General features: G+C 46.2%; 2 protein-coding genes across 5 annotated transcripts in view; both read left to right on the forward strand.

Annotated features, from left to right (window-relative positions):
* The first annotated feature begins 206 nt into the window (after nucleotides 1–206).
* On the forward strand, nucleotides 207–1,541 carry Gja8 (gap junction protein alpha 8). 2 transcript variants are annotated; one of them, XM_070007066.1, is made up of 2 exons: nucleotides 207–572; nucleotides 636–1,541. In XM_070007066.1, the coding sequence occupies exons 1-2, from the start codon at nucleotides 207–209 to the stop codon at nucleotides 1,539–1,541; spliced, it is 1,272 nt and encodes a 423-aa protein (XP_069863167.1). The 2 variants fall into 2 exon arrangements, with proteins under 2 accessions (XP_069863167.1, XP_069863166.1); XM_070007065.1 differs by having other exon boundaries at nucleotides 207–1,541.
* Nucleotides 1,542–9,942: 8,401 nt separating this feature from the next.
* The window catches only part of Gpr89a (G protein-coupled receptor 89A), a 31,896-nt gene continuing 23,164 nt past the window's right edge, over nucleotides 9,943–18,674 (forward strand). For 2 of the 3 annotated variants that reach the window (XM_070007556.1, XM_070007558.1), the window contains exons 1-6: nucleotides 9,943–10,089; nucleotides 13,073–13,132; nucleotides 14,570–14,673; nucleotides 15,860–15,966; nucleotides 16,616–16,717; nucleotides 17,842–17,962. In XM_070007556.1, coding sequence (XP_069863657.1) covers nucleotides 10,048–10,089; nucleotides 13,073–13,132; nucleotides 14,570–14,673; nucleotides 15,860–15,966; nucleotides 16,616–16,717; nucleotides 17,842–17,962 — 536 coding nt within the window. In that variant the 5' untranslated portion in view covers nucleotides 9,943–10,047. The remainder of the gene's footprint in view (nucleotides 10,090–13,072; nucleotides 13,133–14,569; nucleotides 14,674–15,859; nucleotides 15,967–16,615; nucleotides 16,718–17,841; nucleotides 17,963–18,674) is intronic. The other variant, XM_070007557.1, reaches the window with a different exon arrangement.

The following is an 18,674-nucleotide window of genomic DNA, read 5'->3' on the forward strand; positions in this document are numbered from 1 at the left end:
CTCCTCCCTGGCCTCCTCTACCCTCTTCCCCTCTCCTTTCCCCCCTCCCTTCCTATCCCTCTCCCCTTCTCCTCCCTCTTTCCCATCCCTCTCCCTCCCTGGTACCCTCCTCTACTCCTACCCCTCCCTCTCCCTCTCCCTTCTCTCCCCCCTCTCTTTCCCTGTCCCCCTGTTCCCTCCCCTTCCCCCGCCCCAGGTGCGGCGCCATGGGTGACTGGAGCTTCCTGGGGAACATCCTGGAGGAGGTGAACGAGCACTCCACGGTGATCGGGCGCGTGTGGCTCACGGTGCTGTTCATCTTCCGCATCCTCATCCTGGGCACGGCGGCCGAGTTCGTGTGGGGGGACGAGCAGTCGGACTTCGTGTGCAACACGCAGCAGCCAGGCTGCGAGAACGTGTGCTACGACGAGGCGTTCCCCATCTCGCACATCCGCCTGTGGGTGCTGCAGATCATCTTCGTGTCCACGCCGTCCCTGGTGTACGTGGGCCACGCGGTGCACCACGTGCGCATGGAGGAGAAGCGCAAGGAGCGCGAGGAGGAGCCGTGCGCGCGCGCGGGGGCCGCGGGCGGCGCGGGCGCATGCGCGGGTGGCGGCGGCGGCGCGGGCGGCGCATGCGCGGGCGCCGGCGCCGAGGCGGAGCAGGCCAGCATCCGCAAGAGCAGCAGCAGCAGCAAGGGCACCAAGAAGTTCCGGCTGGAGGGCACGCTGCTGCGCACCTATGTGTGCCACATCATCTTCAAGACGCTCTTCGAGGTGGGCTTCATCGTCGGCCACTACTTCCTCTACGGCTTCCGCATCCTGCCGCTCTACCGCTGCAGCCGCTGGCCCTGCCCCAACGTGGTGGACTGCTTCGTGTCGCGGCCCACCGAGAAGACCATCTTCATCCTCTTCATGCTCTCCGTCGCCTTCGTCTCCCTCTTCCTCAACATCATGGAGATGAGCCACCTGGGCCTCAAGGGCCTCCGATCGGCCTTCAAGAGGCCGGCCGAGCAGCCCCTGGGCGACCTGGCCGCCGAGAAGCCGCTGCACTCCATCGCCGTCTCCTCCATCCAGAAGGCCAAGGGCTACCAGCTGCTGGAGGAGGAGAAGATCGTCTCGCACTACTTCCCCCTCACCGAGGTGGGCATGGTGGAGGCCAGCCCGCTGGCCGCCAAGCCCTTCAGCCAGTTCGAGGAGAAGCTGGGCGCGGGCACCCTGGCCGACGTGCCCCGGGCCTACCCGGAGACGCTGCCTTCCTACGCCCAGGTGGGCGCCCCGGAGACCCCAGCTGACGGGCAACCCGCTGCCGCCGATGGGGCTGAGCCTGAGCCCGAGAAGACCTCTGATGGGCCCGAACCGCTGGGCGCGCCCGAGGGGGAAAAGGCCGAGCCCCCGGGGGTCGGGAAGGAGGAGCTGCCGGCGGAGAAGATCTCCAAACCGGGCCTCCCGGCGGAGAAGGCCCCTTCGCTCTGTCCCGAGCTGACCACCGACGACAGCAGGCCTCTGAGCAGGCTGAGCAAAGCCAGCAGCCGAGCTAGATCAGACGATCTGACCATCTGAAGGGGCGCCTGCCCCCAGCCCATCGGGGCAGGGCAGCAGTGACCCCAGAAGGTGCTGGCCCACATACTTTGATTCTTCCACGTCCTCCCTCTGCCCCACCCCACACCGGGGTGGACAGGTGCTGTCCCCGTAACCGTGCATGCTGTCCAATGAAGAAATCCGTTCTGTATAACACCCCCCCACACACACACACCTACACACCACAAAGTAAAGCCATTGTCCAAGCCAAGCTCCCACTCGCATGTGAACTGCTCTGTGTTTCAACCCCAGCAGCCTGTGGGGGGGACTTGGCTTTCCTCCCCCTTTCTTCATAGAAACCCCACAGAACGGTGGTTACCTCGCAACCTTTTTTTTTTTAAATCAGTCCTGTCTCAAGCTCACACCCAACCGACTCCATCCATGTGACCACATATCAGGGCTGTCGACCCCAAATGGCAGCTTGGTGCTGGTGGGTCACCCCTGTAATCCCAGCCACTTGGGAGGCTGAGATCAGAAGATGGAGGTTCGAAACCTGTTTTCTGCCCACAAGACTCTCTCCAATAAACAATACCAAAGCTGGACTGGAGGCATGGATCAAGTGAGAGTACCAGCCGTGAGCAGTGAGCACCTGAAGCCCAGACATGAGGACCAGACACTGGCACCAAAACAAAAATAAATAAATAAAAATTGAAATAAGACCTACAGGATCCAGACAAGTGATCTCAATGGCTAGAGTGGACCTGTTGTAATTCCATAGAGGGAGATAGGGTCGTGAAGGTTGGAGAGCTAGGCAATTCTAATGTTACCTGACCATCTGATTCTTCAGGAAAAACCAGAGCCAGGCACTGGTAACTCATGCCTCTAATCCTACCTATTTAGGAGGCTGAAATCTGAGCATCATGGTTCAAAGCCAGCCTGGGCAAACAATGCTGAGAGATTCTTATGTCCAAATAACCAGCCAAAGTCAGAAATAAGTGGTACAGTGCTAGCCGTGAGTGGAAAAAGTCAAGCAAGAGCACAAAGCCATGGGCTCGAGCCCCAGCACCAGCACACAGCGAGAGAAAGAGAGAAACCGCAAGTTGGAACTTTGGAGATTTCCCGAAAATAATTCACTTTGGTAACCAAATAACTGTGTCCAAGCCAAATTTAACCTGTGAGGCACCAGTCTGTAATGTCCTCCCGGCGGTCCTATAGAATTTTGTCCAATTATTTACAGTCTCAACTTGTTTTTGTAGCTTCCAAACCTCATTTCACCACTCTGGAATGTCAAATCAGCAGTCCAGATGTCCAAATGTCTGACCATTTTGGGGGTTACTGTAACCCCAGAGGTCTGAAGCAGTGATATTCTTTGTATTGGAAGGAATTCTGCTCTGGGCACCATCAGAGAAAGCCAGCAAGGTGCCAGATCCTTTCCCTGGAAAATGAAAATTCTCTGGCAGCCTGGTCACAATTTTGTTACCTTAAGGCAACAAAGATTTTTTTTCTTTTTTTCTTTCTTTCTTTTTTTTTTTTAATCTCCTCTTCCAACATGAGTGCTTAGCCTAAACTCTACACTGCCTTTAATCAGAGGCTAGGAACAAGCTAGAGGACATCTGCTCAAAGGCCTGGATTGAGGGATATCAGCTCCTAGGCCTAGCTCAAGCATAAGGTGAATGCCAAAAAGTCCATCCGGTCAGGTGCTGGTGGCTCTTGCCTGTAATCCTAGCTACACAGGAAGTCGGTCTGAGATCACCGCTTAAAGCCAGCCCATGCAGATAAACTGTGAGACCTTATCTCCAAATAACCAGCAAAAAGCAGGAAGTGGAGGTGTGGCTCAAGTAGCAGAGTGCTAGCCTTGAGTGAACAAGCCAAATGAGAAAGTGAGGCCCTGAGTTCCAGTCCCAGTACTGGCACCCAAAAAAATAAAAACTAAAAAAGAGCCATCAGAGGATACTAAAAGGGGAGCCTCTTACTCTACAAAATGGATGCTGAAATATTTAGGGACTAGACCAGGTCAAGTTTTATCCCTGAAAGGTATAGAGAAGCTAAAAGAATTGAGAGAAATCCCATAGGTCTTCTGGCCTGTGTCCCCTCAAACCAGCATGTCTCAAATATAAAGCCAGCCAGGGGACAACCTTAAATTCAAGTACATGTCTCATAAGGGGCAATTTTACCCAGAGCCAATGAATTTTCAGAACAGAGAAAGTAGTAACTAAGATAATTCATCTAAAGCGAAACTATGCCAAAGTTGTTGACTGCAGTGCCAGGAATAGGAGAGTAGGAACCTAGACAAGAGATCAATAGATCCCCTCACCAAAGGGGTCCTTTGTTCTGTCTTCTCCCCTACTAACAATACCCCAAAGTTTGGAAGTCCTTTTCGTCCTCTTGTTATTACGTTCCGTTTAACACACTCATTCCACATAAGCCTCTCCAAAGCAAGCCATACTATCCCCCATTACAATTAGTATCATCATTCTAAAGCAAAGTGCCCTAAAAATTGTTTACTCGAAGGTGTGGCTGTTTGATAATTACTCTTGGGGAATGGTATTTAAAAGAGAAAGCCTGCCAGCACCCATGGTTCACACCTGTAATCCTAGCTACTCAGGATTGAAATCTGACGATTGGGGTTCAAGCTCAGCCCAAGTGAATAAATCCATGTTAGCAAGCAAAAAAGCTAGATCTGTGACTCGAGTAAGTGGTAGAGCACCAGACCTGAACAGAAAAAAACAAGTAAGAGTACAGAGCCCTGAGTTCAAGCCCCAGCACCAGCACATTAATTAATGAAAGCCTAAAATATGTTTTGCCTGAGATACCCAAAATGACAAACCTTTAGTGGTGGGATGCATTGAGGAATGGACAGTTGAAGTGAGGAGATACATTATCTTGCAGACAGGTGACTTTCTGGCTAAGGCTTGACTCATAACCCTTGCAGGTAGTGTTGTTTTCCAACATAGACCTTGTGTGTGGTTAGAGAAGTAACCAAATCTCCCAAATGAGAACCAGGCAGGGTATCTTTATGCCCAAAGGCTACAGTTTTAGGAGAGCATTCCTGATTACTACCAGAAAAGTTTCTATCTCCATTGGTACAAGAAAGAAAGAAAAGAAGGCAGGCAGGAAGGAAAAACGATTATCATCCCATTTTAACTGAATCTGTGAGTCTGTTTGGAACCAGTCATAGAACTGCAGATCAGGGCTGTCAGTTTCCTTGCCTCAGCTGGGAAGTAACTGAATGAGCTTTTTTTTTTCTCTCTCTCCCAGACAAAGCAGCATCCTGCTTCAATATCTGTGCTGGCTCTGCCTACACAGAAATTTCCATTTTCCCTGTTAACCTTCCCAACAAAAGCAGGGAGCTGCTGAGAGTCAGTGGCTCACACCTGTAATCCCAGCTGCTTAGGTTCAAGTGGTAGATCACCAGCCTTGCACAGGGGAAAAAAAAAAGGCAAGATCTCAAGGCACTGAGTTCAAATCCCAGTACTGGCACAAAAAGAAAGAGGGAGTCTATTTTTGAATAAATAGACGTAGGCATCAAGTGACTGAGATGCTCTTTCTTAGTCTTCCATATAGTAGCTGTGTCCTTATTGTCTCTCAGACCTCAGTTTTCTGTCTGTAATCTAGAGATGGCACTTACCACCTAGCTACCTCCACAGGAACGAACGAGTTGGCACCACACAGAGAGCCTGCCACAGAGAGCTTCCTCCAACTGCAGTTATGCCTGGCAGTTACCTGGCTAGAATTTTTCAATGTTAGGAGACACTCTGAAGATCCCTTTTCTCAGAGAAGACTCAACAAAACTTTGATTCTTACTTTTAATAGGAACTTTCATCAACCACATGAACTGACTGGGGACCCAGTGACCGTGGCTCACGCCTGTCAACCTAGTCACTCAGGAGGCTGAGATCTGAGGATCACAGTTCAAAGCCAGCCCAGTCAGGCAAATCAGAGAGACTCTTAGCTCCAACTAATGAAGAAACTGCAAGAAGTGAAGCTGTGGCTTAAGTGTTACAGCATCAGCCTAGAGTGAGAAAGCTAACAAGAGTGCAAGGCCCTGAGCTCAAGCCTCAGTACCAGCATTAACGAAAGAAAAACCTAGTATCTGGGTCACTTCATAAAGCCTCTCTGCTCCTCACCATGACTTAACACACAGAGGAAGCACCCACATAGCACTGGATAACTATTCTTGCAAGTCCCCAAAGAACACATAAAGAAAAGTAGCTACCCCTGGGACAGTCTCTCACTCAAGGCAGGATAGAGTTCATGGCTGCTAAGAAAGCTCTCTCCTGGAACTCATCAACCCATGCCACAAGGAAGGCCACGGACTAGAGCAACGCAGGCCACTGCTCCATCCAGCGTTAGTCATGTGTGTGGTAAGAATGGGCCCAGGACCCCAACAGCATCTCCCTTTCCACTCCTCCAACCTCCTCTTCCCTTCTTCCCTTGACCCCGCAGGAGCTTTCCATGCCTCTCCTCATACAAATGATTGACAATCCAGGTTAGCAAAGTCTAGATGAAAGAGGTAGGAGAAGATTTGGATGGAAAAGGTTTGAGTTCAGATAAAACATGTAAGATGCAGCAAGTGTGTGCTTGGCAGCCATTGTGAATAGATGGAGAGGATTTCCCTTATTGTAGTTATGTTATTAGCACTTAATATGGGCTTGGGAAAGGGAGAAGAAAAGGAAATGAAATTTGAGGTTCACAAGTTGGGTAAGAAGGCAGGTGCTAGTGGCTCACACCTATAATCCTACTCAGGAGGCTGAGTTCTGAGAATTGAGGTTTGAAGCCAGCCTTGGGCAGAGACATCAGAGAAACTCTTACTTCCAATTAATCATCAAAAAATGCAGGAAGTGGAGGTGTGGCTCAAGTGGTAAGGTGCTAGCCTTGAGCAAATTATGCCTAAGTATGAGGCCCCAAGTTCAAGACTCAGGACCAGCACCAAAACAAAGTGGTAAGGGGCCTCAAAGTAGTAGTGGGACTGACTATAGTCTCTGCCTCAAAGCCCTCTGGAAGTTCCCCCAGGGCATTCCAGAATTTCCTGGATTTACCTAGAGAGAAAAGGAGACGGTTCCATTGCCTTCTCTGTATCTGCTTTTTTCTTCCACCTGTGAAACAGGAGACTAAAGGTTGAACAAAGAAGCACAACCTTCACAAGCTAGCTGGGGAAATCTCTGGTGAAAGAGACGCATTGGTAGAATATCAGACCTGTATTCTTCAACCCTCCCCATTCTGTATCAGACTAATAACTGTTAGACGGTTACAAAACGAATAAAACTAGCTGAACTTTTCACCACAGTTGTTGTTTTTTCTTGATTTATCAGCAGAGCTAGGTAGTGAAGAGCCTGCCTCAGTCTCTAGATATTCTTCTTTTGGGATTGAGGACCTTAGAGGGGAAAGAAGAAATGGAATACTGATAAATCTTGAACAACCAGCTCTCTCCTGGATAAAGTAGTCCAGGATAAAAAGGCTGGTGGCTCATGTCTTAATCCTAGCTACTCAGAAGGTTGAGATCTGAGGATGGCAGTTTGAAGCCAGTCTGGGAAGGAAAGTCAGCATAACCATTATCTACAATTAACCAGAAAAAAAAAAAAAAGCAGAAGTGCAGCTGTGGCTCAACTGGTAGAGTACCATCTTTGAGCGAAAAGGCCAAGTAAAACTGGGTGCCAGTGGTTCACGCCTGTAATCCTAGTTACTCAGGAAGCTTGAGATCTGAGGATCGCATTTCAAAGCCAGCCAGGGGAAGAAAGTCTGAGACTCTTATCTCCAATTAACCACCAGAAAAACAGAAGTGGCACTGTAGCTTAAAAGTGGTAGAGCATTATTCTTGAGCTGAAGAGCTCAGGGATAGCACCCAGGCCCAGAATTCAAGCCCCACGACCAAAAAAAAAAGGCCAAGTAAAACTGTGAGGCCCTGCCGGGCGCTGGTGGCTCACGCCTGTAATCCTAGCTACTCAGGAGGCTGAGATCTGAGGATCACAGTTCAAAGCCAGCCCGGGCAGGAAAGACTGTGAGACTCCTATCTCCAATAACCACCAGAAAACCGGAAGTGGCACTGTAGCTCAAGTGGTAGAGCGCTCGCCTTGAGCTGAAGAGCTGAGGGACAGCACCCAGGCCCAGAGTTCAAGCCCCACGACCGACAAAAAAAAAAACCAAAAACAAACAAACAAAAAAAACTGTGAGGCCCTGAGTTCAAGCCCCAGTAATGACAATAAACAAAGCAATAAATAAAAAAATAAAATCTTAATTTCAAACCTTTCTTCAAAGAAAAGTTTACATCATGATTCACACAAGCCAAAAAAGAAAAGGGTTTAAAGAATTCAAGAATACAAAATAGAGGGCTAGGAAAGTGGCTCAGTGGTAGAGTGCTTGCCTTTCATGCATGAGGCCCTGGGTTCAACTCCTCAGCACCACATAAGCAAAAAGAAAAAAGCTGGAAGTGGTGCTGTGGCTCAAGTGATAGAGCGCTAGCCTTGAGCTGAAGAGCTGAGGGACAGCGCCCAGGCCCAGAGTTCAGGCCTCACGACCGGACCCAAAAAAAAAAAAAAAGAATACAAAATAGGAAAGGGCTATTGATGAAAAATGACATTTAATTACAAAATTAACAAAAAATTAATTGAATGTAACTATAATAATCCTTTTCCCCTCCTGGTACCAGGGCTTGAACTCTAGGCCTCAAATTTGCTAAGCAGGCTTTCTGCTTCTTAAGCATACCCTAGGCAAGTAATTTTCAGATAGGATCTTATTTTTTTACAATTTTTATTATTAAAGGGGACATATAAAGGGCTTACAGTTACATAAGTCAGGGAATGAGCACATTTCTTTTTGGACAATGACACCCCTTTTCTCACTTTCTCCATTTTTCCCTCTGGTCCCCACCCACAAGTTGTAGAGTTCATTTTCTTTCTTTTTTTGGGGGGGGGAGTCCAGTCGTGGGGCCTGAACTCTGGGCCTGGGCGCTGTCCCTCAGCTCTTCAGCTCAAGGCTAGCGCTCTACCACTTGAGCCACAGCGCCATTTCCGGCTTTTTTGTTTTTGCTTATGTGGTGCTGAGGAATCGAACTCAGGGCCTCAGGCCTGCAAGGCAAGCGCTCTACCACTGAGCCACCTTCCCAGCCCTGTAGAGTTCATTTTCAATATACTGTCTAGTGAGTACCACTGCTGCATTTGTTTACCCTTGTTTCTCTATTTCTGTGTTATGGGTCTTGATTTTTTGCCCATACTGGCTCAGTCCACAATATTCCTATTTATGTCTCCTGTATAGGTGGAATGATTGGTGAGTATCACCTAGACCAGGGGGTTGTTAATTGTTGTTGTTGAGATGAGATCTTTTTTTGATTAAGTTGGCCTTGAACCAAGATCCTCTGATTTCTATCTCCCAAGTAGGGATAACAAGAGGAATCATAGGAGTGAGAAACCATGGCTGGCCAAATATAATAATAATTATTATTAATAATAATCAATCATTATTAATTTTAAACTAAGATTTACAATCACAGATTATGGCAGGCACTGGTGGCTCACATCCTAGCTACTCAGAAGTGTGAGATCTGAAGACAGATTTGAAGCCAGCACGAGCAGAAAAGTCCATGAGTTACTTATCTCCAATAAACTATTCAGTAAAAGCCAGAAATGATTCTGTGGCTCAAAGGGTAGAGAGCTAGCTTTGAACACAAAGAGACTCAGGGACAGCGCCCAGGGCCTGAGTTCAAGCCCTAGGACTGGCAAATCATCATCACCATCACCATCATCATCCAAGATTATATTAACATAAATTTATAAATTGTGAGGGGTGCAGGGAATGAGGGAGAAGAATGTGAGAAAGTAGAAATGCCTCTATTTTCTCAACTTACAACAATATTATTTTAATTTTTTATGTTAGTAAATAGAAAAATATTGGGTAAAAAGGTTATTTTGAAACAAAATACTTCTAAAATACTAGTGGGGAAAAAAAGAATAAGCCAGACACTGTGGCTCACGCCTGTAATCCTAGCTACTCAGGAGGCTGAGATCTGAGGATCGAGGTTCAAAGCCAGCCCGGGCAAGTAAAGCCCGTGAGACTCTTACCTCCAACAAACAACTAGAAAACCGGAAGTGGTGCTGTGGCTCAAGTGGTAGAGCGCTAGCCTTGAGCTGAAGAGCTGAGGGACAGCGCCCAAGGCCAGAGTTCAGGCCCCACAACCGACCAAAAAAAAAAAAAAAGGTAAGTATCTCACGAACTGCCTGAGCTGGCTTCGAACCCCGATCCTCAGATCTCAGCCTCCCCAGTAGCTAGGACAGCAGGTAGTGCTTTAGAGCTTCCGGTTCCCGGTATTAACACCCACCCCTTTCAATCGGGCCGCCCTTCATTAGGCCCCGCCCTTTGCGCCCAGAGTCTGCCCCGCCCACTCTAGCCGAAGGCCGGATGTCGCCGCTGATTGGCTGAAGGAGTCGCAGTTTGCTTGCGTCAGTCTGAAGCCCGGACATGCCTGCGACTGCCGGCGGGCAAAGGCCGCTCGCGAGCCAGGGCTGGTGGCCCTAATGTGGGGCTGTCATGGGGCGTGAGGAGCGGAGACTTCACCATGAGTTTCCTGATCGACTCAAGCATCGTGATTACGTCCCAGGTGAGTCCCCGCCCCCTCACGTCCCGCCTCCCTGAGCCTCTCTCTGGGCGTTGGGGAGGAGGTCGGCGACGCCTGAGCCCCCGGGAGAAGGCGGCCTCTGCTCGCGCCCCCCAACCCAGCGTCCACCCCAGACTCTCTGGGCCGCTTTTGAGGGGCTTCACCCGGTCCCAGCGTTAGGAGCTCATGCCACAACGAGGGCGTGTTCCCACAGATCCCGGGGGAACTTGGGGACGACGTCGCGGACTCCGAGTGGTCCAGGTGCGGGCGTTGGGCCTGCCCACCGGGGCTGAATGCTCAGGGTTATCGGGCCCTGGCTTGGGGTGCAGCAGTGTTTGCCCGGTGAGTTGGAAGTGTAAGGCACCTTTCACTCTACTCGCCAATCCCTCTTTTCTGATCGTCTTCAGACCCGTGTTTCTTGCCCCAGTCGGCTACCTTTGTTCATTCCCACCGTCACCATATATCATTTATTCCCACTGTGCAAAAAAAAAAAAAAAATTAAGACACGGCCATTCCGGCACACTAGGCGCGTGTCTACTGAGCTTTCTGATTTTTAGGACCTTCACCGTTGCTCAGTTTATTGTCTTCCTAGTATTTATCGTTTATGTATTTATTTTTTTGAGATTTGCTGTATACTCACCTCCAAATGAAAGCCCTGCATAAGTAATTCTTGGAGCCTGGCACAGGTGGCTCACACCTCTAATCCTCGACACTCAGGAAGTTGAAAGCCGAGGATCCTGGTTCAAAGCCAGTCTGGGATAACAGGTCCTCTAGACTTTTATCTGTAATTAACCAGCAAAGGACTGGAAGTGGAGGTGTGGCTCCAGTGGTAGAGCCTGAGGCTTGAGTGAAAAAGCCAAACGAGAAGGTTAGACCCTGAGTTCAAGCCCCAGTACTAGAATCAAAAAAGTAAAGAGCCACACACACCCACACCATTTTACCTGTTTTATATGAACTGAAAGTTTTATTTGAAATAAAATCTAAAATCACAGCAGACAGCATCTTCATTTATCAATGAAGCACAAACTCCTTAGTATGGTTTATAAGGTTACTAGATTGGGATGCTAGCTGGTGTGTGTGTGTGTGTGTGTCTGTGTCTGTGTGTGTGTGTGTGTGTCTGTGTGTGTGTGTGTGTGTCTGTGTGTGTCTGTGTCTGTGTGTGTCTGTGTCTGTGTCTGTGTCTGTGTCTGTGTCTGTGTCTGTGTCTGTGTTTTGTTTTGGTGCTAGTATTGGGGCTTGAATTCAGGCCAGGATGCTATGCCTTAGCTTTTTTTTTTTTTTTTTTTCCTTCTCAAGGCTGGCACTCTGTCACTTGATCCATAGTTCTACTTCCAGTTTTTTGCTGGTTAAATGGAGATGAGAGTGTTTTACAACTTTCCTGCCCAGGCTAGCTTTGAACTACAGTCCTCAGATCTCAGCCTCCTGAATGGCTAGGATTACAGGCATGAACCGTCAGCACTTTTAGCTCTTAAGCACTGGCTCTCACCCTGTCTCTCTTTACTGAAGACTAAGCTTCTTAACCTGGTAGTACTATTATTCCTTCAGATTTTCAGTCACATCTCTTTCTAGACCTTTGCTCATATTCCTCCATTTCTTACTCCTGGCTACCTCCTATTCAGCCTTCATACCTCAGCTTGAATATCCAAGTAGCCTGTCCCAGACTGGATTGACAGTGGATGGTATACATGCTGCCATAGTACTCCACACCCACTTCCCTTTATAACAACACCACCAGACTTTGGGTTCTAATTACTTGTCATTCTCCTCCTTGGAGAGCAATTGTTTGCTTTCTTATTCACCATATATCCTAGGACCACCTGATACTAATAAATATTTGTTGAATAAAAGGGTGAATTAATGATTCAAGGAAGATAACTTCAGTTCTTTAATACTCGTCTTGCTAATAATGGCTGTCTTTTCTTTTTAATCTATAGCTACTTTTCAACTTAGAAACCATTTTTATGGCAGTAGCAATTATCTAACCTAATGTTTGGAGCCCTCTATTCAGATAAGATTTATCAGTTCCAAAGTACACTTTCCCCCAAAGTCAAAAGTCTACTGCACACAAAACTAAAACTATTATTCTTTTAAATCAGAAGTTGCACACCTTCCACATATGTATGCACTTTCCTCATTCATACTTTTTAGATCTTGTATAATCTTTTCAGAATTTGTATTTATTGTAAATGCAATAAATTGTCTTTAAAACAAACAATGCTGAGCAAGCCAGCCCTGAGGACCTGAGTTCAAGCCCCAGTACTGGTGCGTGTGCATATACACACACACACATACACACACAATATTTACATTTACTCTAGAAGTCATTTGGAAGGCAGAAAATAATTTCATTCATAAAATTCCTAGCTAATACAAGAAGAAAACTGGAATTATGTCAGAGAGAGAGAGAGTATGTGTATATTTGTAAACAGAGGGTTCTGTTTACTAGTGAAAAACGAGCTGTCAGCTTGTCAGCTGCCATGTAACAGTTTGACTCAAAATCAACAAAGATGGGATCCTGCACTCTTGTCTTCACACTGACTGAGATGGAAACTACTTCTGTAGACTCAGCAGGGTGGTGGAGAGGCGAAGAATGTTCTCTAAAGGACACATAGAAAAAGTACTGTCTTTCTACTCCTGTTTCTTTGTCAGCTTGTCTTTGGAGTTTTTGTTTGTTTTTTAATACTTGAAAAAAAGGATTGAGTTCCTGTGCCCTTGCTTGGTAACTTCTCTGACTCATAAAATGATTAGCATAACATTTTTCTGTAACATGAATTATTTTATTTAAGAGCATTTCACTTCTCTTTTTAGGGTTGTGAGTGAATCTTATCTTTATTCTCTGAAATAAGTTGTCTAAGTAGACAATTGTATTAAAATATATTCATATATCACTAATATAATATTGACATATAATTAACATCATAAAATAGTTACTATGAGGCATTGCCCTAAAGAAGATGTATATTAATATTCTTTGTCCTTTCTCTAGATTCTGTTTTTTGGATTTGGGTGGCTTTTCTTCATGCGCCAGTTGTTTAAGGATTATGAGGTAAGGAGAGCTGTGGATTATACTATATGAATTTAAGTTATTTAAGCTGGGATGAGAAAAATGCTCTGTTAAAGAAAGGTCATGTTCATTTCCAGGTAACTTTTGCCAAATGAGAAACCATGTGCAGTGGTGAGATACCAGCCTAGGGGAATGATTTGTACATTTAAAAGTGAAAAGGTGGGGCTGGGAAAGTGGCTTAGTGGTAGAGTGCTTGCCTTGCATGCGTGAGGTCCTGGGTTTGATTCCCAGCACCACATAAACAGAAAAAGCCGGAAGTGGCACTGTGGCTCAAGTGGTAGAGTGCTAGCCTTGAGCTGAAGAGCTGAAGCAGCCCAGGCCCAGAGTTCAGGCCCCATGACTGGCAAAATAAATAAATAAATGTGAAAAGATGTTGTGTACAGGAATGGGAGGGGGAGCTGGGGAAAAGTGAAGGAAGGGGTGACATTGTCCAAAAAGAAGTATAAAAATTCTGGGCACTGGTGGCCCACCCTTGTAATCCTCCCTATTCAGGAGTATGAGATCTGAGGATTGTGGTTCAAAGCCAGTCTGGACCAGCAGTCTATGAGACTTATCTCCAGTTAACCAGCAAAAACCTGGAAGTGGGACCATGGCTCAAGTAATAGAGAGCCAACACTCACACCCTGAGTTCAAGCCCCAGTACTGGTATGATGAATAAATGAATGAATGAATGAATGATGAATGAATAAATGTGAAAAAAAAATAATCCACATATGTCTCAGGAGCAGGAGACATCATTCCTTAGTCATAAGGACATGCTCCTACAGCAATTCTTTTTCGGGAGAAAATTTGTGTCTTAAATATTTGTCTATGTACCTGTGAATTATTAGTCTCACATTTTCAGTTAATGCTAAAATCCTAAGGCTAAAACTGGTTTTTATTTTCAGCCTTAAACTGGACATTTCTTAAGTAATTCTCCTTATTCAGAAATAAAAGCAATAGTTATAGATTACCAGGTCATTTCTAGAATATTCTTGAGTAATTTGAGAGGGTGTCAGAAAGCACCTGGAGGTCTAGAGATTCTCCTCTGTTGAATACTTGAAGGCTTTGACAGGAGGTTTCAGAACTGATCCAAGATGTGCAGAGGGCCAGCTGTGAGCCAGACGGCCAAATGAGAGCACCAAGTGCCTGAATTCAATCCCTGGAACTGGCACAGCAATAAAATTTGTGTGCAGATCCGGGGGTGTTTTTGTCGGCAAGCGTGGGAGTTCTAAGTGCCGCTCTGACCCTTTCCCTCCATCCTTTGCTCTGTCCTCTAACCACAAGAGCGGGACCTGACACTCACCAGTACTTCCTACTTTGGTGTACTTTTGATCCAGGCCCTGCTTCTAACGTTTTGAGAATTTCTCCAACCTAAGTATTCTGACTTGTCACTAGGAGGAGATTTTCCATTTAATATTTCTTTTTGACTTTCAACAGGTGCGTCAGTATGTCGTACAGGTGATCTTCTCTGTGACTTTTGCGTTCTCCTGCACTATGTTTGAGCTTATCATCTTTGAAATCTTAGGTGTGCTGGACAGCAGGTGAGTAAGGACTCCAGAGCTGTTCCTTGCAGAGTCTAGAGTCTGCCCATGCGTGATAATGTATAGGTCACCTGAATTGCATAGTAAAAAGCCCATCCTGGGGATAGCTCAACCTTGGATACTGTAGCAGTCTCCCTACCTGCAGGTCTCATAAACTTGGTAACTAGTTTGGGAAAGGTCATGAGTGATGGGGGGGAAAATGTCTGACCATTTGCTCTGAAGAGCTCACTACTTGTGAGGATGTGAGAACCTAGGTCCCAGCTTCTCTTCTAGAAGCTTTTTTTTTTTTCATCAGTCAAGGCTCGAACTCAGGATTTTGGTGCTGTCCCTGAGCTTTAGTGCTACCACTTTGAGCCACAGCTCCATTTCTGGTTTTCTGGTGGTTAATTGGGAAATAAGAATACTGAACTGCAAAACAAATTGTTTAAATAGGGATACAGGTGGACCCATTGCAACAATGAGAGGTACAAGACATTATCTTGAAAAACGAAATTTACAACTTTGACGTGGGGGGTATGGGAAGGGAAAACGAGGCAACAATGCTTGATAAGAAATGTACTCATAGCCGGGCGCTGGTGGCTCACGCCTGTAATCCTAGCTACTCAGGAGGCTGAGATCTGAGGATCGCGGTTCAAAGCCAGCCCGGGCAGGAGAGACCGTGAGACTCCTATCTCCAATAAACCACCAGAAAACCGGAAGTGGCGCTGTAGCTCAAGTGGTAGTACGCTCGCCTTGAGCTGAAGAGCTGAGGGACAGCGCCCAGGCCCAGAGTTCAAGTCCCATGACCGACAAAAAAAAAAAAAAGAAATGTACTCATTACCTTGCTCATGTAATTGTAACCCCTATGTACAGTATTTTCACAATTAAAAAAAAAATTTTTTTTAAGAGTATCAAACTGCAGTCCTCAGATCTCAACCTCCTGAGTAGCTTGGATTACAGTGGCGAGCTACTAGCACCCAGCTGTTTTTCATCTTTCTGGCATTCATTTTTGTGAAAGTGCATATTACATTGCTCAAAAAGACTTCCACCTGATATTTCACACACGCATATACCCTCCTTTGATCAGATAAAACCATGGCCTACTCTCTTCCTTCCCCAACCCCCGAGAGCCTTTGGAAGACTAAAAGGGAGGAAAGTTGTTGCTCGACCCCTCCCTTGCAGTGCTATTCTTTGATGTTTCTTTCAGCTCTCGTTACTTTCACTGGAAAATGAACCTGTGCATTATTCTGATCATCTTGGTTTTCCTGGTGCCTTTTTACATTGGCTATTTCATCGTGAGCAACATCTGGCTGTGTGAGTATGCGTCTCCTCCTGTCCCACCAGCACACCTTGGGCTACAGGCTGATGGGGATTTTGGTCCCGTGCAGCTTCATTCCCACACTTCCATAGCTGCTGCTGTCTGGATCATCTCCAGCATCTCAGACTGCTCACAGGAGTACTCAGTGAATAATGAGAGCTTTGTCCTGCCAAGCTTTACTTCTACCCCTTCTGTGCTGATTTGTGGTGGTGGTGGTAATGGTGGTACCAGTACCAATACTGGGGCTTAAATTTAGAGCCTCAAGCTCTCACTTAGCTTTTCTAATCAAAAATGGCATTCTACCACTTTAGCCACACCTTCACTTCAGGCTTTTTGTTGGATAATTGGAGATTTGTATGCCCTGGTTGGCTTCAAACTGTGATCCTCAGATCTCAGCCTCCTGACTAACAAGGATTACAGGCATGAGCTACTGGCACCATCTGTATACTGTTTCCTTAATCGAATCCACATCTTAACTTGAGCCAAGTTTCTTTCAGGGTGTAAGGGATATATTCACTAAAACTTGGGTAGTGACATCACATATCAAGTTAGCAGCCAGCTAAATACTAATTAGCATTAGCATAAGTTTATATTTAAAAAAAAAATAGAAGAAGCTCTGTAATAGATGATCGTCTCTCCCCTTAGTGCATAAACAGCAACTGCTTTTTTCCTGCCTCTTGTGGTTGACCTTTATGTATTTCTTCTGGAAACTGGGAGAACCATTTCCCATTCTCAGCCCAAAACATGGTGAGTACATGGGGATAGGTGGGAATGTGAAGAAGGGTTGTTTGACTTTTTAATTTTGAATAAAAAGGGGATGTCATTTTTAAACTTTTTTCTAAAACACTCCTGACTTTGAAGCCAGGTGCTGGTGGCTCCCACCTGTAATCTTAGTTCCTCAGGAGGCTGAGATCTGAGGGTCAGGGTTCAAAGTCAGCCCGGGCAGACAAATCTGTATGACACTTATCTCCAGTTAGCAAAAAGCCAGAAGAGGAGGTGTGGCTTAAGTGGTAGAGTGCCAGCTTGAGTGGAAAAAGCTAAAGGACAGCACCTAGTCACTGAGTTCAAGCCCTTGTACCAGCATGCATGCACACACATACAAACCAGACCAAAAAACTCACACATTTGCCTTTCAATTACTGATCCAGAATTTCAGCATTAAGTGCTGAAATTTATTAAATGCATTTTGTATTTAGTAGATGCAAACTAGAATAAGACACAAGCTAAAGAGTATGGCCTATGAGCTGGGCACTGGTGGCTCATGCCTATAATCCTAGCTACTCAGGAGGCTGAGATCTGAGGATCACAGTTCAAAGCCAGCCTGGGTAGCAAAGTCCGTGAAACTCTTATCTCCAATAAACCACCAGAAGACTGGAAGGGGCGCTGTGGCTCAAATGGTAGAGCGCTCGCCTTGAGCTGAAGAGCTGAGGGACAGCACCCAGACCCAGAGTTCAAGTCCTACCACTGACCAAAAAAAAAAAGAGTATGGCCTATGAGGGACATGTCACAATCACACGTAACTAGCACATAGTGTCATCTGCCATTTATTTTTCCAAGATTTGCTTTCCTAATTTGTTGGGTTTTTTGGGGGTTTTTTGAACACAGCTTTTACTGAAAGTACTTTGCTTTGTTAGAGTCATACTCCCAAATGAAACAGTCATAATGTGGTACTTAAAATTACTGCATTTTACTGTTGTCATGGCTTATGTCCATGCCTTTCTATATATGATAGAGAAGTGCCACACCGATCATTGAAAGTTGTCTTCTCTGAACTAGGTTTCAGTAATGGTGGGTGTTGTACGTGGTGGTTTTTTAGAGTAGAGGTGAGCGCTGTCTCACCACATTACCTGACTGTGCTTTGGCGATTCCAGGCATCTTGTCTATAGAGCAGCTCATCAGCCGGGTGGGCGTCATTGGAGTGACCCTCATGGCCCTGCTATCTGGATTTGGTGCTGTCAACTGTCCCTACACATACATGTCCTACTTCCTGAGGTAATGCATGCAGTCTCTTCTTATTCCTCATGACTCAAGTACGCATGCCATCTTAGATCTGTTATGTTGCCTGTTTATTTTTCTTCCTCTGTCCCTAGGGGTATTGACTTGAAATCTTTCTAAATAAGTCATAGCACTTCTATGGATTGTGTTGTTTTTTTTTAATTTGTCCTATATTCTTTGTTTCTTTTGGGGGAGTACTAGGGTTTTACTTGGCCCTATGCTCGCTAAGTGTGGGTGCTTTATTACTTTGAGCCACTCTGCTGGTCTCTTTACATTATTTTCAAGATAGGGAAAATAAGTATATACAAACAATAAGCATCTAACTCAAAGCTAAGAAAGCTAAGTACTCCTGCCGGTCACTGGGGGCTCACGCCTGTAATCCTAGCTACTCAGGAGGCTGAGATCTGAGGATCGAGGTTCAAAGCCAGCCTGGGCAGCAAAGTCCGTGAAACTCTTATCTCCAATAAACCACCAGAAAACTGGAAGTAGCGCTGTAGCTCAAGTGGTAGAGCACTCACCTTGAGCTGAAGAGCTGAGGGACAGTGCTCAGGCCCAGAGTTCAAGCCCCAGGACCAACAAGAAAAAGAAAAGAAAAGAAAGCTAGGTACTTTGTGCTACACTGAGACCCCAGAAAAATTAGTTACAAGAAAGGACAGCTCCCAGGTGCCAGTAGCTAACACCTTAGCTGTTCAGGAGGCTGAGATCTGAG

The sequence above is a fragment of the Dipodomys merriami genome, unplaced genomic scaffold (assembly GCF_024711535.1).
Source record: "Dipodomys merriami isolate MVZ:Mamm:240054 unplaced genomic scaffold, mDipMer1.0.p SCAF_7, whole genome shotgun sequence".
Lineage (NCBI taxonomy): Eukaryota > Metazoa > Chordata > Mammalia > Rodentia > Heteromyidae > Dipodomys > Dipodomys merriami.